Below are 25,993 nucleotides of genomic sequence, written 5' to 3' on the forward strand. Positions count from 1 at the left end.
AAGGCTGGGGACATGGCATCGGCCATGGATATGGTTGAGGATGGTCCTTGGCCAGAGGCTAAGGACTTGGCCTCGACCATGTCCAAGGAGAGTCCTCGACAACTGTAGCCGAGGATTGATAGCTGAAGCTGGTCCTCAGCGGTTTTTTTTTTTTTTTTTTTTTTTTTTTTTTTTTTTTTATTATTAATTATTTTTTTTTGTTTTTGTGCTTTTTTTTGTCTATTTTTTGGTAGTCTAGGAAAGTCACGAAATTCTACTTCGAATTGTCGTGGTTTGAACTCGGGCATATGGCACCAAGGATACCATCGAGCAAATTACTAACTATTTTTCAATGGTATCAACTACTCGTTAGGTGCCATAGGGGTTGGACCACATAGTCTCGTTAGAATTGTGGGTCTGCAATAACGAGCCATTAGCTAACACTTTCAGTGCTTTTATAGCTAAGGAATCACTACATCCGTCTAGTGGGGATGGTCTGACCTTCACATCCTTAGGGAATGATTTTTATTTTTATTATTTGTTTTCCCAGGGACATGCCTCGATCAAATGAGGTCGAAGAAACGGCCTCAACGTCACCCTTTTTCTGATTGGCCGAGGAAAAGCCTCGATCACGGTGGCCTAGGACATGCCTCAACTATGGTGGCCGAGGATACGACCTTGGCCTCCCACTTTGTTAACACGAAGGACTCGGTGAATTAAAATTGAACCAAGTTTTTTTTTTAAAAAATCAACAAAATTGATATGGGTGGACCATAATCAGTAATTACATTAATCTTATTGTTGATCTTCTACTTCTCAACGAATAACTTGCTTTTTGCATTGCGCGTGTTCCTCCTCTGACTCTTGGTCTCTTTCCTCTGTAATCTGGTCACACACCCTCTTTTTCGTAGTGGATGGCTTGGGGCCCTCACCTTTCCGCCACACATTTTTGGGTTGATCCTGCTATCCTAAGCGCTACACAAACTGACTAAAGTATCACCTCTGAATGAGCTTCTCTATATATCTTTAGAATGTGACACTCGTTAGTATCGTGGCCAACCTATCAGTGAAACCAGCAGTATTTGGTTTGGTTTACGTTTGGTGAAACTTTCACGCATTCCTTTAGAAATTACACTATCCACATTTCTTCAGTGTGATCCAGGATCACGCTAACCGGATGGGTGAGTGGGGTTAAGTGGCGCAAGAGAACCAAACGGGGTCCTCTGAGAAGTGATCCATACCTCCCTTCTTTGATGGAGCCAAGCCCGACACCTGGTTGGTTAGACCCGTTTTCTCGAATTTTCCACCTGTCTTTCCTTCCTCATATTCACATTTCTTCTTATCCGCCTCCTCTACTTCTGGGTAATAGTTCGCTCTTCTCATCAGCCTCCTCTACTAGGATTGTTACCTTCAAATCAAAGTCATACATGCTATTGACCTCTTTCTTCCATCTGCCAATGCTATGCCACATCTGAGCTGGAGTGTAACACCCCGTGTTACGGCCTCTAACCCAAACTAATTATTTAATTACTTACCCTAAAAAGAGAATTAAATTCCATTAATTAATTAGAAAGGGTCCACCATAGACCACGGACCCTTATCCCTAAACCAATCCCTTAGTCCTATAAGAAATAGAATTAGCAAACCCATACCATTCAGACCCTAATTAGGACTCTTAGATATATAAATAGGGGGATAGAAGGCACCTAGAAGTCATACCACAATAGTTTTCACCACACAAGAATTCCCATAGGAGAAATCAAGAAGAGGAGATCTTAGAGAAAGACCCTTTATAGCCAAGGATTCTGATTAAGGCTAAGAGGTAACCCATGTCTCAGCAAAACCTATTTTCCTTGCTATAGTCTTCTTCTTTGGCTCCTTCTCTATATCCTTGCGTCTTGATAAATCTTTTATGATGATTATGATATGATCTTGATGATTGATGAGATGATCTTAGGTGTTGATCTTGATAATCTTGATGATTATAAGAGAATCTTGATAATTGTGTGATGTTCTTGATAAATCTTGATTTTAAAGATAAACTATGATTTTGATGATTTGAATATGATTAGAGCTCTAGGTTAAATTGGGGATTTCGTATTGTGATATTCTTCATATAATTGGGTGGGATTTCGCATGTTCGGGTGTTAACTATGATTAGAAGTCGTGTTAGGATGTGTTCAGTATGATTCTTGGTTTTGATCCATTATTTGACTACGTGGTGTCGTCGTTTATGTTTAAAAGTGTCTAAACATGATTTCGAGTTCCACAAAAGATCCCGGGACCAATATATTGAAAAAGAGTCAGTGGGGGGTAGGGGAACCCGCCACCTACCCGCTGCCCCAAATGGGCGTTACCGGCAGCGGGCAGCCGGCGGGCAGGCGATTGCCCGCCGGGCACCCGTTGCCCAGTACTTCGCCGCCACCGGGTGGTCCTCCACCCGCCAGCCACCCGCTAGTTTTTCCCACTTCGGGATGGTGGTTTCCCATTTTGATGTTTCCCCGACCCTCGTGGTGTCCCAACGGACTCCGTTTATCGTGCTTAACTCTAGTTTGATGGTTCGGGTGTTGTTCGTTGGATAAAAGAGTCTTGTATATTGCATGCTAATTGAATTGGTACCCCATTGGCCTAGGTGAAAGAAGTATGAACCCCTTAGGATTATTCCTAGTATGTGGATGACCACACATAGGTTTCATTATACGTTTTCTCCCATTTCAAAATGTGTTAATGTGGGTTGCATGTGCTTGCTATGTGTTATGTGTGCATGATACCCCAATTTGGTTGCGATCAAATTGGCTATACATGAGCTGCGGTTCATAAGCTGGCTGCAGTCAGAAATACACTTTTGGGCTGCGGTCCACCGTTTGGTTGCGATCAAACGTTTTACATGAGTTGCGGTTCATAAGCTGGTTGCGGTCAGAAATATACTTTTAGGTTGCGGTCAAACGTTTTGATGAGCTGCGGTTCATCGGTTGGCTGCGGTCAACCCCTTCGTGCTGCGGTACGAGGCAGGGTGCTGCGGGGCCGTGTTAGCGCTATATGCGCTGACCCTCATGTATGGGCATGCAATTGGTCCTGTGGCGCCACCAAAGTGTGCTTATATGATAAGATATTGATTGAATGATGATATGAATGATGTGAAATTAACCTATGACCTTAGGATATATGCTAGTGTCTTTATATGCTTGATTATAACTGCTGAATGTGCTTATCCCTAATTGTCGAGTATATTCCTGGTTTTAAAGCTAGAGTCTCCTAAGTATATATCTTCCTGCTTCAAAATGGTTTTCTTATATATATATATATATATATATATATATATATATATATATATATATATATATATATATATATATATATAGTATTTTAACGCGTTGGAGTGGGTTACCAACATTATTCGCTGAATACATATATTTGGCTTTTAGGCACAGATGAGTAGACTCCGGAGCGTGCTAGAGAACTGAAGCTTAGATAGATAGTTGTCCTTTCGGCCTGCGTGCCATGATGATGTATTGACATTGCTTTGAGGATATTTAGTTAGTATAGCATGTGCATCTGAGTTCTCCAGCTCAGATGTGGCATAGCACCCCAAACTCTGATTTTTAGTATGCTCTATTTCGGTATTAATAATAAGTATTACCTTTATTATATAAGTTTTAAAAGTTTCAAAAAAATCTGGGGGTGTTACATGGAGAACTCAGATGCACAGGCTAACTATCTAAACATCAGGAATCCTTAAATTAATGTCAAGTACATCATCATGGCACGCAGGCCGATAAGGAACTAAACTAGCTAAGCCTCGGGTCCTCTAGCGCGCTCCGGAGCTACTCATCTGTGCCTGAAAGCCAAATATATCTGTTCAGCGAATAATGCTGGTAACCCACTCTAACGCGTTAAAATACAATATAGGTAGATATATATATATATATATATATATATATATATATATATATATATATATATATATATATATATATATATATAAAAGGAAAACCATTTTGAAGCCGGAAGAGATATATACTTATGAAATTCTACTTTAAAATCGAGAATAGACTCAACAAGTAAGGGTAGGCACATTCAGCAGATATAATCACGCATATCAAGATACTAACATATACCCTAAGGTCACCAGATTATTTCACATCAAATATATCAGTATTCAATCATTATCTCAACACGTAAACACACTTTGGTGGTGCCGCAGGACCAATCGCATGCCCATACATGAGGGTCAGTGCATATAGCTCTGACACGGCCCCTAAGCATTTTGAAGCCGGAAGAGATATACTCTTATGAAACTCTACTTTAAAACCGAGAATAGACTCAACAAGTAAGGGTAGGCACATTTAGTAGATATAATCACGGATATCAAGATAGTAGCATATACCCTAAGGTCACCAGATTATTTCACATCAAATATATCAGTATTCAATCATTATCTCAACACGTAAACACACTTTGGTGGTGCCGCAGGACCAATCGCATGCCCATACTGAGGATCAGCGCATATAGCTCTGACACGGCCCCGAAGCATTTTGAAGCCGGAAGAGATATATACTTATGGAACTCTACTTTAAAACTGAGAATAGACTCAACAAGTAAGGGTAGGCACATTCAGCAGATATAATCACGCATATCAAGATACTAGCATATACCCTAAGGTCACCAGATTATTTCACATCAAATATATCAGTATTCAATCATTATTTCAACATGTAAACACACTTTGGTGGTGCCGCAGGACCAATCGCACGCCCATACATGAGGGTCAGCGCATATAGCTCTGACACGGCCCCGAAGTATTTTGAAGCCGGAAGAGATATATACTTATGAAACTCTACTTTAAAACCGAGAATAGACTCAACAAGTAAGGGTAGGCACATTCAGCAGATATAATCACGCATATCAAGATACTAGCATATACCCTAAGGTCACCAGATTATTTCACATCAAATATATCAGTATTCAATCATTATCTCAACACGTAAACACACTTTGGTGGTGCCGCAGGACCAATCGCATGCCCATACATGAGGGTCAGCACATATAGCTCTGACAAGGCCCTGAAGCACCCTACATTGTACCGGAGCACAAGGGGATTGATCGCAACCAATCGTTGAACCGCAGATCATATAGTAACGTTTGATCGCAACCAAACGGTGGACCACAACCCGAATAGCAAGTGTATATATATATATATATATATATATATATATATATATATATATATATATATATATATATATATATATATATATATATATATATATATATATATATTTATATTTATATACCTGACCGATCGCACCCGGCCTGGTTAACAGCCGATGGTTCTCAACCCATCCAACTACCTGTATAGCCAATTGATCGCAACCAATTGGGGTATCGTGCACACATAACACCTAGCCAAACACATGCAACCCACATTAACACATAGGGAGGGGGAAAACATATATATAAAACTTTTGCGTGGTCAACCACATTACTAGAGAAATGCCTAAGGGGTTCATACATCTTTCACGTAGGCCAACGGGATACCAATTCGACTAGCATGTAACACACAAGACTCTTTTATCCTATGAACGGTACCCGAAACATCAAACTAGACTCAGGAACGACAAACGGGGTCCAATGGGACACCACGGGACACGGGGAAAACCACCATATTCCACATTGGAATTTCCAGCGGGTGGCCGGCTGCCCGCCGGCGGCGTAACACAAGGCTGCGGGCTACCCGCTGCCGGTGGCCTATTGGGGCAGCGGGTGGGTGGCGGGTACCCCTGCCCCCACCTACCCCCCACTGAATCTTATGTAATAATTCGGTCCCGAGATCTTTCGTGGAACCCGAAACCATGTTTAGACACATTTAAACACAAACGATGACACCATGTAATCAAGTAATGGATTAAAATCAAGAATCACATTAATTACATCCTAACACGACTTCTAAACATAATCAAGACTCAATTCCCAAACATGCAAAATCCTGCACAAATATACCAGGAATATCACAATACGAAATCCACGATTTAACCCTAGGGCTCTAGCCATAATTAAAATCAAGAACATCAAGATCATCAAGATCAACATATAAATATCAAGATCACCTCATAAACATCAAGATTATCAAGATCACATAAATATCAAGATCATCTCATCAACATCAAGATTATCTCATAATCATCATAAAAGCCTTATCAAGACACAAGCATGGAATTGCATATCAAAGGAGCCAAAGAAGAAGATTATAGCAAGGAAAATAGGTTTTGTTGAGACATGGGTTATCTCTTAGCCATAATTAGAATTCTTGTCTACTAAGGTTCTTTCTCTAAGATCTCCTCTTCTTGATTTCTCCTACGTTTGGTGATAGGGGAATTCTTGGGAATTCTTGTGTGGTGGAATCTATTGTGGTGTGAATTCTAGGTGCCTCCTATGTCCTTATATATATATATATATATATATATATATATATATATATATATATATATATATATATATATATATATATATATATATATATATATATATATATATATATATATATATATATATATAAGAGTCCTAACTGGGGTCAGAATATTTACTTATTCTATTCCTTATAGGACTAAGGGTTTGGTTTAGGAATAAGGGTCCACGGTCTACGGTGGACCCTTCCTAATTAATTAAGGGAATTCAATTCTCTTTTAAGGGTAAGTAATTAAATAATTAGTTTGGGTTAGAGGCCGTAACACGGGATGTTACACATCTGCTCTATCTTACGGTGCATAGGTGAGAGAAATACTTCCTGAGTTAAATGTTATTAGAGAAATGTTCCAAGAAGTTGTTTGACAACTCGACGAAGCTTCGTATTGACCCATCTGGGATTGCATTGAACCAATCCTAGGTCGTCTCATCCAAGGTGGACAGAACGCCTTGCACATGACTGCATCGTCTGCCTCAACCATCACCATAGCCGCCTTATATTGCGCCATGTGTATCTGCAGGTCAGAGGTCCTGGTGTAAGCCTTAATAGCTAGAAGCCCATTATACTCGGGATCATTGATGCGGCCATCCTTACCTCGGGTTCCAATGACTACTCCCTTGCCTCCAATTTCTTTTCTAACTCATCTACTTTCTTCGGCAACCGCTCCACCACCAATTCGTACATGTTTGTGGTTCTCTTCTACACAATGGAATGATGGGGAGCCGACCTTCTAGATCCATCCACCCTTTCTGACCGTGGCGATCGCTCTCGCTCACCCACTACCTTGGCTCGGTCTTTGTGCGATCCTTTGGTAAATGATCCCTCGGTCCTTAGCTATGGCCCTAACCTCTATTGGATAGACACCCTCTCACCCAACATGAGGTGAATTGGATAGGCATTCCCTTGGTCATATGCAATGAAGAGGTCTTTGCGAGAATTGAAGCTATGTGATGAATTGTGGTTTATATGAGATGTTTGCTATTACCATGGCCATTTTAAGCCTTCATGGCCTCTCATGGTGTAATAGAGAACCGAAGTGTCAATGTTACACCTATGAGGCATTTTGTCAAACACTTTGCCTACATCACATTCCGGACTTTGCCTACATCACATTCCGGACTTTGCCCTCTCGGATCTAAGGAAGGAATTGCAAGTGGAAAGAGGCTAGAATATGCATCAATCTCTTGTAAGCATACTCATCCCTATGCCTCTTCCATGATGTGTACATTCCTCATAAAAGAGTCAATACAAATTCCATTTCCACCAAGATATAAACATATAGTCAATTCTACCTTGATCAATTCATACACAATCACAAGAAAATATAATCCAATTCACGAGATAATTCTAGCCAAGCTTGGTATAAATTGAAAGACAACAACAATTGAGCAAAGTAATAGAGAGGGATGATGGAATTAAAGAGAGAAAATTCAGAAATTATACTTGGCTCAAATGTAATTCGAAATCAATCTAAAAGGTTAGCCCAATCAAGCAAGAAGAAGATCAAAGATTGAAGAAGAGTTGTCAATTCCTCTTGAACCCTAGAAATATCTTCTCTCTCAATTAGAGAGAGTTTAGAACTTTGTCTCGAAGTGAGAGAAAGTAAAAATAAACTAATGGAAAGTCTCCATAAGCTAATGAACAAATGAGTCCCGACACTTACTATTTATAACTGCCAAATCTGGAGCCGCCACAAATGTTGCACGATCATGCACAAGTTCGTGCACGCCTTCATTTAATTCCACAGTCACGACGATCGTGCTCCCGTCGTGCAGGCATCGGCTTCAATTCCCTCTGTACAAAGTTGTGTATGAGTGTACAACAACTCGTACAACCCCCAAGTTTTCATGTTTTTTCTTCACATTGCTATTTGCTTGCCTCCAAATGTCTTCAAATTACTCAAATATCTTACAAGTGTTCCAATGTTAATCCTCAAATGTAACTTATATGAAAATAAAGCAATTAAGCACACAATTCAACCCAAAAGGACTTAAACAAGGCAATAAAGACCACTAAAACACCCTACAAAATATGACATATTTGACACTCATCTGTCAACAACTTTTGAAGGTTCGAGCATTGTATATTAACCTTTCACAAATACAGACTTTAAACCACACTGGTTGAAGGGTATGATAGTTTGGTTAATTTCAAATGTGATGGAGAGTTGGCCTTTGCTCACCTATCATTCGATCCATCATCTTGGATGAATTGGTAAGGTAGTTATGACCTCACGCAATTTGTGATCTCTCACTTCTCTTGCTTTATGCTCTTCATTGAGTAAGAGAACTTTTTTCTCGAACTGACCTATAATGCTTATTATTTCAGTTTTTGAGCACAACACTCTTGAAAGATTCGCATTCGGCCAAAAGTCGAGCATTCTCTTCCATCATTTTAGATTGAGTGTTTTCATGCACTTGAAGTCCTTCATCAGTTTATTAATCAAATCCATAGGATCTTCACAAGCACTAGAATTAGATTCACAATCGAATGAAGATTGGGAGTTTACCCCATCATCCTTGACTATTAAGTACATTTCTTCTTTTGATTCTTCTTTGATGAATAGGCAGATGAGTTCCTTCTCATTCTTGAGTTTTTTCTCTCTAAACTAGAGCTGGAGGAGTATGACTCTTCGTTGAGCTTCTGGTTGACTCTTCGATCACCAAAGCTTTCCTCCTTATGTCACCTTTTGAGTGGGTTTTCGAATGGTTCCTTGAAGATTTACCACTCGATCTCTAGTGTGTTCGTCAAGTCGTCCCAGTTGGCACTTCTCCATTGCTCTTGATGTTTTTGCACAATTAAGTACGGGCAGTCAGTCTTGAAGTGGCCTGGTTTCTAGCAATTGTAGCACAGACTTTGAATCTCTTTAGAGTCCTTACTATTTGAGGTGTTTGACCTCTCAGAATGTCTCCGGTTTGATGAAGATGGAGTGGATGTGCTTCCTTGAATATTGTTCTTCCTCATAAACCATTTAAATTTCGTGACAAACATAGCAAACTGCTCATCAGTTAAAAAATCAGAGGGATTAGAGTTTGACCTTGATGACGTGGATGGTTGTTGGTCAGCAACCAAGGCAGCACTCTTTGGTTCATCCTCTTCACGTCTCGGTTTCCTTTTGAACTTGTAGCCTTTTAGATCACTGAATAGTTTGTCAGTTGGTGTAGCCTTTAGATCACGATGATCCCTCATGGCTATCACCTTCATTTCCCAAGACTTGGTCAATCCACGAAGTATCTTGAGATTAATTTTTTTTTCATCAACTCCTTGTCTAAGCCAACAATCTCACCAAGCAACTTCATGAATCATGTTTCCATCTCGGAAACCGATTCTCGATTGACAATTCGAAAGCCTTCAAACTTTTTCATGGCTATAGTTAACTTATTTTCTTTGAGCTGTTTGTCGCCTTCTCCATTTCGCATAAACTCATTCCAAATGTCTTTAGCAGTTTGACATTTTCTAATCCTCAAAAAGATAGAATCATCCACAATTTTGAACAAAATATCATTGGTCTACTTTGAGAATCAATTTCTCATTCACCCATTATCCGTTTTGAGCATACAATATATCAATCTCTTCGTCTCACTACGAAGAATCCGAATCCCCATTGACCCAACTCAAACCAAAAGTGGACACATATATTTATACCATAAAATAACCACTTAAAATGTCATTTTATGCTATTTTTTCGAACACTTTCATCTTTCTATTTACCATGATATATAAGTAGTGATGGTTAGAACTTGTACTTCTTGTCTATTTTTGCTATCAGACCATATTTATAAATTTGAAAGGGATGAATTAGATTTATAATGTAAAAATTAAACTTTTAAAATTGCAATTTCTCATTAAAAGAAAGATACAATTGGGTGAAATAATGATACCAAAAAAAAAAAAAAAGGGTCTAAGTAAGCGCTCAAATTAGTAGTAATAGTTCAATCAGGTTCCCAAAGCTTCTTTTTTTTTTAAAAAAAAAAAAAGTTTAATTAGACCCTTAAAACTTGTAAACAAAGTTCAATTAGACAATTAAACTTGTTAAAAACAATTGCAATGAGCATTTTTAGCAGTTTAACCTACTCGCTAGACATGCCATGGCTTTTTTTTAGGTGATTTGACATGTTGGGGCTAACTATGTATTTTAGAATTGATGTAGTGTAACAACAACAACAACAACAACAACAACAATAACAACAACAACAACAACAATAATAATAATAATAATAATAATAATAATAATAATAATAATAATAATCTTATTTTGATACGGAGTATTAATTTTTTAAAAAATTGAAAAAAAAAAATGCTAAGTTGTCATCGTCGGCAACCTATGTCTCGCTGACATTCAATGATAGCATAAATTTATTGGAATATGAACAAAAAGATATTATTCGCCCATATCTGAATTTCCTTCTTCCGAATTGGACAAAGATGACTTCATCTTTGTCCGAACAAGGACAATGACAAAAATTCTCCTCTTTTAATGCAATGGAAGCCAAGTTGTTGTTGTTGTTGTTATTGTTGTTGTTGTTGTTGTTGTTGTTGTTGTTACACTACATCAATTCTAAAAATACACAACTCAATGCCAAATCATTTTAAAAAGTTTATGACTTGTCTAGATTATGGTAATATGTTAAATTTGCTAATTGCATTTTTTTACCCTTTCAATAATCCAATTGAAAATATGTTTAATTCAAAGACCATATTACAATATTACTATAAGTTTAAGGATTTTTTTTTCCCTAGTTGAAGGGAATCAAAATTTGCTTGACTTAAGTGGTTGTTTATTAGTCAGGAAAGTTTGAACTATTTTGAGAATTTAAAAGTTGGGAAGAATATTCTCACATTTAGTGCAATCTTTGACTTAGGAATAGGGATGGCAATGTTCCCCGTCCCCGTCGGGGATCCCCGTCCCCAGAGGGGTCGGCGACATGGACGGGGAAAAATTCAGGGGATCAGGGACGGGGACGGAGACGGGGACGGGGAAGTTTTTAAAATCCCCGTCGGGGACGGGGATACCCCTCCCCGCCTCGTCCCCGAAAATAAAATAAAATTATATATATTAGAAATTAGGAAATGTATTATTAGTTATTTAGTTTTATACTTTTATTAGATTACTGATTTACTTCACACTGTTCACAACCACAGAGCCATCGCCTTAAATCTACTTAATTTAATTTATAAAATTAAAATCTAAAACTGTAAAACATAAATAATTAGAAAGTATTATACTATTATTCAAACTCTTGACCCTCGTATTTTAAAAAATAACTCTATTAGGACTTTGGATTTTATTTTTTTTCCTTTTGTATTTTTAAAAATTAAATTAATTTGAGACTTTGACTATAGGTTGATCGGTGATGGGGATTCCTCGTCCCCCGCCAAATTCCCCGCGGGGAGTATACTCCCCGCCCCCGCCCCCGCCCCGTTGCCATCCCTACTTAGGAAAGTTCGGGTCAATGAGAATCTAATTCTATAGTATCAAAGAAATTAAATCCCGCATATGGGAGGTCGAATTTTTTTTCCTAAGTACCAAATTTATCCAATTACGTATTTATTCCTCTGGTGCCAGGTAATGAGTCTTTTGTAAATATAAGAAATTTGTCTCTTCAACCATTAAAGAAATATTGATTTTTTTTTTTGAACACAACACCATTAAGAAAGATTAAAACACTGTTTATTAAAAAAAAAAAAAAAAGTTATCCTTCTCAACACTTTTTCACATACATATTATTTTTTATTTTGAATATTCTTAGCTTGTTGCAAATTGTAATTTTTTATGTATTTTTTTATTAATTTACAAGTGATTTATTAAACTATCAATTATTTGATATGTTTTATTAAATATTTGTACATAGTGAGGATATATTAGGGATATAAAAAGTTTTCCTAGGAAAGATAATTAAGCGAACTAAACATCTTAATTAATTTTCTATTTAACTTAATTCTTATGTTTCTAGTGTAACATCAAATGTGTTAATTAATTTTCCTTGCAAAGTTATTTCTATCAAATACACTCCTTGAAAATATTTTTTCTGAAGTTTAATTGATGGGAAAATACCAAACATCTTCTAAATGTATTGTAATTTTTTTCACTTTATTACTACTCTTCTCTAAACTTCCCTTAATCATTTTAAAAATATTTAGTTATAGACTTATAGGACTATTTTTGTTTGTTAAAAAGTATTTAAATAAATTTACAAAAAAAACAAAAACAAAAACAAAAACAAAACAAAATTACTTCTTGATGTTTTGGACTTAGGGTGAAATCATTTTTCAGGTTGTTAGTGTTTTATTTTTTAAAGAAAACCCCAACATATAATTGGCAATATTATTGTGGAAAATTAAGATAGGGTTTAGCTTGGTGTCTGACCGTCCTTGAAGAATACTGATTGATCAGTGGTGTCAACAAACGCATCTCTGGATCAAGTTACCGAAGGTCTAATAAAGGAAAGTTTCTAAAAGCTGGCAGAGCGGTAATCAGATGATTATTTTGGAAAGAATATCAGTGAATCATCTCTTGAGGTATGGACCAAATCTCCTTGAAGATTCAAGATCTTTTCATTCACAAAGTCCTACCTTTTACAACTAGAATCATATTTGGAGAGTGTCCAAATTAAGAAGTATATATACACATATACTTTCAAAAGTTAGGGTTGCATTGATTGAAGCCGCAACACTCCATACTAAAAGATACACATCTCTGGTTTTATGCCTCTTCTCAAGACAATGAGTTCATGGTGATTACAAAGATGAAATTGAGAAGAATCAACACTGCTTAAACAATTGGACGCGAAGGTCACTCAGTTGTGGGAACAACGTGGGACTGCGTCATTGAAGCGGACTGCATCAGAGTTAGCTCTCCATTGAAGGGATTGCATTGGACTTCTGAATGCATGCTTCTCCAACTTCAACAATCCACTAAACCTTTGTAGACTGGGTACTGGCCTTGTGTGGAGCACTTGGGTGAGATTGTTCTTCTCTACCTTTGTACATTGGATTCCGAGTTAGTGGATTGGACGCATCGGTGATCGTCCCCCAGATGTAGATACACACTGTATCGAACTGGGTAAACAAACATATGTGTTGATTTACTTTCTGTCTTAGTCTTCCGCGTTATGCTATATCTGTTTATCTATTTGAATGATTGTCTGATCGAGGATCCGTGTTAGTCAGTCCACTATTCTGTTTGCAAGAAAGTAAATCAATAATCCTAGATTAAGAGAATATGCAAAATTACACAGGTTTCCAGTGTTTGGCAAAAGGGAAAAAAATAAAAATCAATGGAAAATGAGTGCTTGGCCAATGAAAAATTGGGGTGTTTTTCCGGAACGCCATGCCCAGTGCCACCATCGATCGCAACACCGAGATCTCACCGTCGCCGCCCCAGCCAGCCGTTGATATCCACGTTGAGCTTCCACCGTCGCCGCCCAACCATCCATTTTCTTCACCAATTGCCATTGCTGAGGGGATGGATTTGGACTTTTGGTTGTGGACGATTGTGGGGTTTTAATAATAATAATAATAATAATAATAATAATAATAATAATAATAATAATAATAATAATAATAATAATAATAATAAAAATAATAATAATAATAATAATAATAATAATTATTATTATTATTATTATTATTATTATTATTATTATTATTAATTTTTTTGGAAAATGAATCGAACACATCAAGACAGTTTTGTGGAATGCAACCAAGACAGTTTTCTTGAAAGAAAAATGTTTTCGAAAACATTTTTTAGAAGCCATTTTCTTCTTTTCCAAACATACCCTTAAGATTTTTATTTTATTTATTTATTTATTTTTATTTTTATTTTTTTTACATATTTGATGTGTGTTTTGGAAGGAAATTGATGAGTTTACATATTTACCATTCCATCACCGTTAATTTGTATAGCTATTTGAGGTGAGGGACTAAAATATGCACCAAACAAACAATTTAGGGACTAAATGAGGTCAAATGGCACTAAGTTGGTTATTCTAGTATAATTGAGGGATTAAAATGGTCAATCTCATTATTATTATTATTATTATTATTATTATTATTATTATTATTATTATTATTATTATTATTATTATTATTATTATTATTATTATGCTTATTTTTTTTGGAAAATGAATCGAACACATCAAGACAGTTTTGTGGAATGCAACCAAGACAGTTTTCTTGAAAGGAAAATGTTTTCGAAAACATTTTTTAGAAGCCATTTTCTTCTTTTCCAAACATACCCTTAAGATTTTTATTTTATTTTATTTTTTTTTAACATATTTGATGTGTGTTTTGGAAGGAAATTGATGAGTTTACATATTTACCATTCCATCACCGTTAATTTGTATAGCTATTTGAGGTGAGGGACTAAAATATGCACCAAATTAACAATTTAGGGACTAAATGAGGTCAAATGGCACTTAGTTGGTTATTCTAATATAATTGAGGGATTAAAATGGTCAATCTCATCATTATTATTATTATTATTATTATTATTATTATTATTATTATTATTATTATTATTATTATTTTGAAGAAATTATTATTATTATTATTATTATTTCGCTATATCAATTCTAAAAATACACAATCAACACCAAATTATTTTAAAATGTTATATAACTTGTCTAATAAACAGATTACTTAACGATAACGTGCTAAATGTGCTAACTGTATTTTTTTACCAGTTAAATAATCTAATTGAAAATTTATATAATTCAAAGACCATATTACAATATATTACTATTATTTTAAGGATTTTTTTTCTCTAAAAAATGACCGAACAGGTGGAAAAATATGACATTTACAGATATACTCGTATGAGATAGAGAGAAGAAAATCTAAAATTATAAGCTGAGACATAGAGAGAGAGAGTGAAAGAAACCCAAGAATAGAGGGTGGGTCGGAGCCTGACTGTCAAATCTACTTATTCTCTCTCTCTCTCTCTCTCTCTCTCTCTTTCCGGAGATTCGATTCAATCGCCGATCATTTCTTCTCCTTCAATCTCTGTCTCCCTCACGCTCACAATAATGCTCCCAGATTTTCAAGGTATGTATATAAAATCAATAATTATATACATTTATTTATGTGTGTTCATACACTGCATACACACACACATATATGCATGTAAATATATTGAATTGTGTGAAGTGGGACTGTAAAGACTTTATATCTGACAAAATATATAATTTCTGGGTTTACTTTTTGGGAGTGGGTTTGTATTTATACCTCTCAGAAAACTTTTTAAAAATTAAAAAAAAAAAGTCTATTTTTTTAACCTTTCAAAATTTCCTTTTACCTGTTGAGTCTTCGTATGTTGTGTTTTTTCCAGTACTATAATTCTTCTCCTGCTTCTCAATTTTGGTTCATTTGAGGTATAAAGTTTCCCCCCCTTCTTTTTGTCAGTTTCAAGAATCTATGCTTCAACAAGAATTATAATTTATAATTTTCTTTGCTTTTTTCAGTTGAATTTTCCAGTTTGATTTTCTTTTTCCCATTATGCAAATATCCTCCTTAAGGCTTTTTATCCTAAATTAATTATTATGATTATTTTTGTATCTGTGATAGTTATGGCTTAATCTGAGTGGGGGTGGGGAGATTCTTCTTTTGAAACTCTGAGCTTATGAGTATGGAGGGGTATATCAGAGTACAGATTGAAAAGGTTCCCTTTTATGGAAAATGGGATCTGCTTTTAACATCTCATCATACCTTAAAAAAATAGTAATTATGCCCATAATAATAATACAAAAAAATAATAATGATGGGATTAATAATTATTACATTATTCTCCATGTTTGTTCCATGATCTTGAAAAGGAGCAACCATTCTGTATCTTAGGTGTACTGGGAAGTGGGATGCTTGGGGGTGTGGGGGAAGGGAGAAGATGTTGTCTCTTGTGTAATTATATTATGTTCTACAAATTGTCCTTAAACAATTCAAAAACCTTATCATGTGTTGTCTGTGCCTTTTGTTTATTCCATATAAATAAACAAGTACAGATGAGTAGATGATAACATATAATTTTCCTGTCTAGATTAGATGATATGATGATGGGGTTTCTCTTAAACTAATACTATACTCCCTCTCTCCCAGCTTAAGTGCTCTCAAACAATCTTTTTAATATATATTTGTTCTTAACAGTCCTGTTTTACCTGCTCTTCTTTTGCAGACTGGGTTTAGCTTGATCATATCGGGGTGTTTGGCAAACAGCTGTTATCTGATAGCTGATAGCTGATAGCGAATTGACTTAGTTGATAGCTGTTAGCGGATTGAGTTAGCGGTAGCGAATTGACTTAGTTGATAGCTGTTAGTGGATTCTGAAATTGATTTGGTTTAGTTAATTCGAGCAATTTGGGAATGGAGGGGCCTGGGGATACATTTTCCGGGCTGGGAAGTGGGGTTGTTGCCGGGGGGGTGGCGATAGATGGGAAGGTGTTGCAGACATTTCAGAAGAGTTTTGTGCAGGTTCAGAACATATTGGATCAGAACAGATTGTTGATCAACGAGATTAACCAGAACCACGAGTCTAAAATACCGGATAACTTGAGCAGGAATGTGGGATTGATCAGAGAGCTAAACAACAACATCAAGAGGGTAGTCGATCTCTACGCTCATCTCTCCACCTCCTTTGGCAAATCCATGGATGCTTCCTCTGAAGGCGAATCCAGTGGGGCCCTCAAGTCGTCCGATGGGAAACCCGCCACCCACAAGAGAACTCGCCCTGCAGCCTAGCTAGGAGATCGATCAGATAAACAACCCCAAGCTCATTCTTTTTTTCGTGGCGAAAAAACAAGAATTCAGGTAGTACAAAAACCCTTAGATTGTGTAGCATAACTCTTTTTCTTTGCTAGTGCTCCTTCTATCATTGCCTCAAATTCCAAATCCCCTTAGAAAATATTAATAATAATATTAATAACAATAATGCTTCATCAGGAAAATCCAATCAGTCTTTTGTTGAGGCAAAAGCACAATTCTTACTATGTATCTACAGATCTAATTGAAACTTAAGACTGTTCCTTTTATCTTTGGTTAGTTCTTCTGCTCTTTTTTATAATTTTTTTTTTTTTTTTTCTCTTGACAGTTCAGTGTAGAAATAAAAGAAAAATTGATTAATTTGTTGATATATTAGAAATGGGATTTGCCCTTTTTTCTGTGTTGATGGGGATGATCTTTGATTTGGTGTTGAAACCACTCAAATGTATTGATTCTTCTGAAAAGGTGATGCAGTAAACTTTTCATTCTCAATTTGTCAAAAAGCCTAATCTATATGAAAATAGTCAAAATACAAGTAAAAATGGAAATCTCTTATTAGTACAAATGTATTCAAATATAATTATTTTTTAAATGATGTTGTTCAGTACCATAATTTTTTTTTGAGAGTTATATTCTTGTAGTGGAGGTAAAAGAGATGGTCAATAAATAGCATATAATTAGTGGTCTTCTTTTGTGCATATGAGAGAATATGATTTGAACTTCATGCCATAAAGTCATAGAAGCTAATGTCAATTTTGAAGTCATATATTGGTCGGTTTTTGTTATGTTTTTCCAAACATTACTCATACCCTCATCATTTTCCGGATTTTTTGTGTTTGAATGTGTCTGAAAAATTATCGTTGACTTGAAAAAATAAGACTATTTTAGAGGAAAATGACTTATGCCAAAATTTGACAAAAGCCATTTTGCACAGGTTGACAACAATCGTTTCTGGCGGAAACCATAGGCCTTGTTTCCGCCGGAAACTAGAGAGTTTTTTTTTTCTTCAATTTTTAATAAATAATATTATTTTTAATATTATTATAAATATTTTTATATTGCAAATAAAACAATTAAAATGTTAATTATATAATTCTACTCATTTTCCATAAAATAAATCAAACACCCAAAATAGTTTTCCATAATGTAATCAAACACGGTAAATGAAACTATTTTTTTTTAAAATAATTCATTTTTCAGAAGTTATTTTTCTTGTTTTCAAACGCACTATTAATTTCAATCGGGTCTTCTTCTTCTTTTATTTTTAATGGAAAATTCTCCAAATATTAAAAAAATGGAAATAATAAAGGGGTGGCAGATATTGTTTGAATTCTTTTTTCCAAGAAAGCAAGAATCTCTCTTTCTTGTTTCCATTGTTGCAAAATTGAGTTTTACACTTCAAGATTGATACTATGTAAGATATTTTCACCATTATAGAAAACTAGATTACAAGAATGAATATATCTAAATAAAATTATTATTCCATATATAAACACACATAATGTCTCGTGTCACTATATATGCCTTGTACTCCGTACTATTCAGAGTTGAATTTCTCTTATTATTTATTTATTTGTATTCTTTCTATAATATTTTAAAAGAAAAATTATAATTTATGTCCATCACAAATATATCAATTATCAATGCCACCCTTGAATTATTAATGGTGTAAATATTGCCCTCAATTTTCAAAACGTGACATATATTGCCCATCCTCTGAATTATTAATGGTGTAAATGTAAAATGTGGTTACCCATCATTTTTCCTATTCGAAGACCATGTCTTTGTTAAGAAATATTTTTTGGTTGAGTTAATTACCGAAATGGTCCGCTCTCTTAACTATAGCGAAATTATTAATTTGGTCCTTGACTATTTTTTTGACCAATTAAATCCCTCAATTTTAAAAATTTTAACCAATTTAGTCATCCGTTTGTTTTACCGTTAGATATCCGTTAACTCGGGACCAAATTGGTAATTTTTCTATAGTCAAGGGACCATTTCAGTAAATAACTTTTCGGGGGAAATGGTGCATGTGATGACCGAAATGGTCCCTTAACTATAGTAAAATTACCAATTTGGTACCGATCTAACGGATGTCTAACGGCAAAACAAACGGATGACCAAATTGGTTAAGATTTTTAAAGTTGATGGACTTAATTGGTCAAAAAAATAGTCGAGGACCAAATCAATAATTTTTACTATAGTTAAGAGACCATTTCAGTAATTAACTCTTTCAAGTTTTTATCATCGACTATTGTGGCATGGTCACACTTAATCATATTCTTTTAAGAAGAAATCAACATTTTGGTCTCTCAATTGTTTCCCAACTATCAATGTAGGTCATAGTTCTAAATTTCAACAAATTTGATCATCAAATTGTATAAAATTTCGTCAATTAAACCCTTTTAGGGACCACAATGGTGATTTCACATTTTTAATATTTTGTCAATTTGATCCCGAAAAGGTTTAATTGATAAAATTTTAAATAATTCAAGGGTCAAATTGGTCGAAATTGAAAACTAGACACTGCATTAACAGTTGGGATTTGAGAGACCAAAATATTGATTAAATCTTCTTTTAATTTTGCATCATTACATCATTGACTTTCATTTATTTGTCATAATTTGTTCACCATTTAAATTTTTCGTCATTCTCGTTAAAGATGGTTAACATTTAATTTTTTTATTGAAGCCTTTTGTTTTAATATATAATTTAAAACACTCTCCCATAAACCCTTTTAATTGAATGATCAAATTATATGTTATTATTTTTTTATTAAATGGTAGAATGACTGAAATTTAATCATATAACTATTTGTGATAAGTAAATAAAAATCAATTATGTAATAAATAAATTAAAATATAAAATTAAATTTAATAATGCCACTATATTGGATATTTAAAGTGAAATTTACTGAATTGGTTAATGTTATACATATGGTTGTCCCGGAGAGATGATTTTTTTTGTGGGGGGAAATTATAATACTGTTGGTGATTTGGATGTGGAGAATTGGGAGGACGTGAATATATAGATTTCTGCAAAGATGCTCTGAAACATTTGGGGAGAAAAAAAGCAGCTTTTTCCTACATAATCTTTCTAGTTCCCAATCACACAGCACCACAGGATCAGAATCTCAGATAAGAAATGATGGCTCTTTTGACCCTAACTTTTACTTGTATAATATTGGATGTGTTTGGTTACTACATGGGATTCAGAATCAGAATGGAAATTAAATACTTTGTAATGATATTAGATTTTGGTAAAAGTATTTGAAAAAGTCTGTGTATCTTGAAATCAATTTAACACTAAGGATTCTACTTGATTTTATATTACGAGACAATTTCGTTGTTTAATTAAATCAATTTAATCAACGTATAAATAACGAAATTGAAAGCATAAATAAAATAAAGACACAGTAGAATTGTTACGCAGTTCGGAGCTCTTTCTCCTACGTCTGCGGGGCAACCCACGTCTGCCCAATCCACTAGATGTTCACCACAGAGTATTACAAGAGGTAACTACAAATGGCTCACAGCCTTTACCGCTACAACTCTTCTAAAACACCTATTCAGGACTAAACCGTGCATGCTATAACCATCTTTGGTGTAGCGCTTCAGCTGTCACAGGTACTGACTTGTAATACAGAATTAAATCACAAATATAACATAATCAATATTAAAGCAGTAATATAGGAAGCTTGCGTATGTGTTCAGAATTTCAGAATTGACAACTTCCTCTTTCGTTTTCCCTTCCTTATATACTGTACATAATTTCCATTTCACCAAGTCTTGATTGTAGCTTTCATATGTGGCTTGAATTCTTCTCAACCACATCTTCTTTAACTTGAGATCTTCAGACTTGCTCTTTGTCCAACTTATTAACAATAAATCTCCACCACACATTTTAGCTTGGTCCAAAATTGTACACTTACAATCTCCCCCTTTGACAATTTATTTGGTAAAACAATAGTATCATTATACTTTGGGAAAAAGAACAAATATTTTATTAATATCCCATAGCTTACGTACTGAACATATAGAGAAAAATAAATATGCAATTTTAATTCTTTGAGGACCAGACCAAAGCTTAATTGTGTGGGATTTTATTTTGAACCTTGGTTGATGTTGATTCACATACTTCATCCAATTAATAAATAGTGAATCATGCACGAAATAGTGTTGTATCAAACATACCATATATGTCACGCTTTCCATACTGTAATTTGAATTACTCCCCTAACTTGGAGCTTTCCTTTCTTCATATGCATTCCAATTAAAACCAATTCATACCATGCAGTCAACATACCAAATATATACCAATACATTCATACTTAAGTCATTCATAGTCATACCAAAAATATTTAGAGTCATACCAAATTATTAATAGCATCCGAACCTAGGATTAACATCCATACCAAAGTATGCCAAAAACCAAAAACTTACCAAACATCCAAACATTTCCATACTCCCCCTTTCTCCAATACTCCCCCTTTGTTTATGCCAAATAAATGACAAACAAACCGGTGAACATCATACTAGTGGATTGGATTAACTTGCAGACCGGGTGCCCGACTCAGATTCATCGCTCTTAGATATAGAACCAGTGCCAGCGCCAGTATTAGTTCGGATCCGAGCATAGATGGCCTCCATTCTGGCTATTTCTTCCAACTGAGCACCCAACAATGGTTATTTGTTGAGAAGCAACCGATGTGCGAATTTGAGCAATTGACGCTTGAAGAGTGAGAACAATTTGACGGCGATCCATGAGCGTCTGAGGTTCCTTGAACACTGCTGTAGGACGAGGATTCGGGGTTGAAGCAGTGTCAGCAGATGATGCAGGGGCAGACACAGAGGGCGTGACAGTTGGTGCGTCGGGAGTGATCATGAGCGTAGCTCTATCATCATAGTGATCCTTATGGGTTAAACGATCATCGTATTTATAGACTGAGTCATTAGCAATCACCACCTCATCTTTGTAGGGCTTGAACCCATGTTCCTGTAGAAGCTCGAAAATTAGACTAGGAAACGGAAGATGTACCTTAGGTTCCCTATGTCGCACAAATTGAGCAAGATGGCCAAAGATGATTTCTCCAAGATTGAAAGGGAGTCGGTTCCTGATCTTGTAGAGGAGGGCAGCAAGCTGGTTAGACACAAGATGATGACGAACAACCGGCATCCAATTTGTTGAGGCAAGCCGTAAAAGAACAGAGTAGATCGTGGTGAGCTTTAGGCTTTCGAGTCCGGTGTTTGGCCAAGTGAAAACCTTGTTGTGAGTTAAAGCAGCGGCTAGGAGATTAGGACTCAGGTCAGGGGCAGCCTGATGATTTGGAGTACCCAAATAGGAATTGATCATGGCCGGACTTAAGGGATACCATTTATCCCGGATGAAAACTTGTTGAAACCGAGGTGACCCCTCCGAAAAAGTATCCAAAGTTAAATTCGTGTAGAACTCGGCAGTGAGCCATGTGGAATATGGTCCAGCATGAACAAGTGAGGCAAGCAAGCATTGATCTCGTAAGATAGGCACAATGTTGCATTTTTCTGTCAACTCGTCCACATTGATGGATTTCTCTAGAATAAAATCCTAGTAGCATGAACATTCCAATCAGACATCAAAGCCGGAGACAGTAAAATAGGGTGGTATTTCTTCATGGGTTGTTTCATCTTTGAGCCAGAAGGGACAGTAGCAGCTGCTGGTGGCCTGGTGCAGGGGCTGGACTTGGTACTGGGCCTGAAACTGATCTAGACCTTGTCATCCTGGGTGGCAATGTGGACCCTCTTTTTGATTGCTTGGAATCAGACAAGCAAACAACATCCTCCAATGCTCCAATTTTTCTTTTCTCGGTTGTACCTGAAACGGTAATTTTTTCTTTCCCTTTTCGGAAAGATTTGCCCACGGGCACAGAGATAATAGGAACAGAGTGAGGTGGGCACAGGGATGGGAACCTCTGCGGATTTTGAGACTGGAATGGTTATGGGAATAGAGAATGCAGCACAAGTCATGGAAGACACATATTGGTTAATATTACGAATGGTGAAGGGAGATGACACACCATGCACTAAATCAGAGAATGACACAAGATTTTCAGGCAATTTTTGTGAAGAAGGATCATATGGATCACCTTGTATAGGAAAGGAAGGGGCACACATATCACTAGAGGGAATGGTAGACACAAACTGATCTGGCAAAGAAAGGTTGAAATCTAACTTTCTAGAAGCTGAAACATTGTCATCTAACGTTGAGGAGATTACCGTATTTTCCAGAGATGAGGCATGCACTTTCTCCTGTTGTGATGGAGGCGGTTTGGGTAGATCCGCCTGAAGAGTCCACGGCTTGGCTGAGATGAACCGGGTAAGAGCTTTGATTTGTCGAATTTCTTTGTCCGAAAGGCCTTCAAGAAGACTTTCACATATTTTAACCGTGGCAAGCACTCGATCGGTGTCATCAGATGTGAGGGGAGAATCAGCGTCGATAATCTGTCGAATGAGCTCTAATCTTTCCGATTTCGTGGTGAAGATTGCAAAAGGATTATCTTCTTCCATTGTTGAAGAGTTTTCGAAGGAAGCTTTAAGGATGAAGATGAAAGTGACGGTGGTGATGGGTAAGAGAGCCAAAGAGATAATGAATTAATTTGTTAATGAATGATGGTGAAGAGATGGTTCTCAAAAGACGTGAAAGTAAGGAAAGGATTGACTAGGTTGCAAGACTAGAAAGTAGAGTTATAATAGAAGAGTATTGTGGATGATAGAATCAGTATCTGAGTTTAAGATTTAATATTGAGAATAAATTGAATATGAGAGGTCAAATGAGCCGTATAAGGTAACTAATTTTTAGATAGAGGTTTGGGGAAAATTTGAACTATATGGGTTGGTTTTAACTGGTATTAAATATGGGGAAAGGATAATATTATGGATTAAAAAGTCGAATGAGCCCATCAGCAACACAGTTAAACAAATAGCCATGTTAACGTAAAAAGATTAATTGGAATTTATTTGTAATACCTGGTGTGGTAGATTAAGCCGTGGGATTGCAAACTCCAAGTGCTGCTCTAAGTAGTTCAAATCTCGATTTGTCTAACGGCTTGGTGAATAAGTCTGCAAGATTTTTATCTGTTGAAGTATATTCCAAAGTAATTTCTTTCCCTTCAACAAGTTCACGAATAAAGTGGTGTCGAATGTCTATGTGTTTCGTCCTAGAGTGTTGGACTGGATTTTTAGAGATGTTGCCAGCAACATCGGTTTTGTTGCGAAAGATCCATTTGGTACCTACAACATTAACATTGTTAGGTTTAGGAATTAGAGACCATACCTTATTTCGTTCGAACTGCCCCAGTTCTTCTTGCATGGCCTTGATCCAGTGTTCGTCTGTTAGAGCTTCTTTGATATTCTTCGGTTCGATCTGCAAAGTATAACAAGAATATCCTGCTAATTGAAGATAATCACGTTTCGATTTACCTCTGGTTTTTACGTCAGAACTGGGATCTCCAATTACGTTTTGTATTGGATGAGCTTTCTAGATGCGAGTAGGGATATCAATGTTACAGTGATCAGTGTCAGATTCAGACTCAGACGCAGTTCCTTGCTCAGGTTGAGTTGATGTGGGAGATGGCATAGAGGACTCTAGATTAGGTTCAGGGGTTCTGGGATAAGAAGTTTCAGGACAACTTGTGTCAGGTTCTGTCACTGGTCCAGGCTGAGACGTTGTGATAATATCACTCGGTTGATCATCGATTACAACATTTGTGGACTCCATGATGGTTTTGGTAACTTTGTTGTATACACGATCTGCCCTGCTGTTCGTTGAATAGCCGAGGAAGATGCCTTCATCGCTTTTTAGTTCAAACTTTGCGACAGGGTTTCGATCCTTCAAGATAAAACAGCGTGATCCGAAAACATGAAAATATTTCATGCTTGGTTTCTTACCTTTCCATAATTTATACGGGGTCTGATTCATGCCTGGACGTAGATAGACCCGATTGATGATGTGACATGCAGTGTCCACAGCTTCTGCCCAAAATTTTTGAGGTAGTCCTTTGGCAGTGAGCAGAACTCGTCCCATTTCTTGAATTGTGCGGTTCTTCCGTTCAACAACTCCGTTTTGTTGAGGTGTTTTCGGTGCCGAGTATTCATGTGTGATTCCTGTTTGGTTGCAGAAGGTATCGAACAGATTGTTGTCGAATTCTCGTCCGTGATCACTTCGGATTCGAATGATGGGTTCATTTCTTTCTTTTTGAAGTTTCAATGCCAGAGTTTTGAAGGCTTCGAGGGTCTTAGACTTGTCCCTGAGAAAGGTAACCCAAGAAAAACGAGAATAATCATCTATGCAAACTAGTATGTATTTCTTACCTCCAACACTTTCTGTTTGAGTTGGACCAATGAGATCCATGTGGATCAGTTCTAAGTAGTGACTTGTGTTTATGGTGTGCTGAGCTGGATGAGAGGATTTGGTTTGCTTTCCTGCTTGACATGCACCACATATGGTTGGTTTGACTTTTAGCTTGGGTAATCCACGAACACCTTCAATCTTCACAAGCTTGTCAAGAAGTCTGTAACTTAGATGTCCTAGCTTTTGGTGCCAAAGCTCAGGTTCATCTACATTGATCTTGCAACACAAAACATTGTTAGTGAGAATATAGAAATTATCGGTTGACCTTGTACCTTCCATAACACATTGATTTGTTTTGTCTAGGACACTGCAGTTATTTTTGGTGAAGCTCACGTTCCAGTTCTGGTCACATAGTTGACTTATACTTATAAGATTTGCATGTAGTCCTTTGACTAGTAGAACTTTCTCTAGTTTTGG

At 36.2% G+C, this 25,993-nt stretch overlaps 1 protein-coding gene across 1 annotated transcript; it reads left to right on the plus strand.

The window, feature by feature from the left end:
- The first annotated feature begins 16,795 nt into the window (after positions 1–16,795).
- LOC109168967 (protein ELF4-LIKE 3-like) lies at positions 16,796–17,170 on the plus strand. The gene has a single exon (XM_019317847.1). The coding sequence runs from the start codon at positions 16,796–16,798 to the stop codon at positions 17,168–17,170; it is 375 nt and encodes a 124-aa protein (XP_019173392.1).
- The last annotated feature ends 8,823 nt before the right edge of the window (positions 17,171–25,993 follow it).

Source organism: Ipomoea nil, unplaced genomic scaffold (genome assembly GCF_001879475.1).
Source record: "Ipomoea nil cultivar Tokyo-kokei standard unplaced genomic scaffold, Asagao_1.1 scaffold3238, whole genome shotgun sequence".
NCBI lineage: Eukaryota > Viridiplantae > Streptophyta > Magnoliopsida > Solanales > Convolvulaceae > Ipomoea > Ipomoea nil.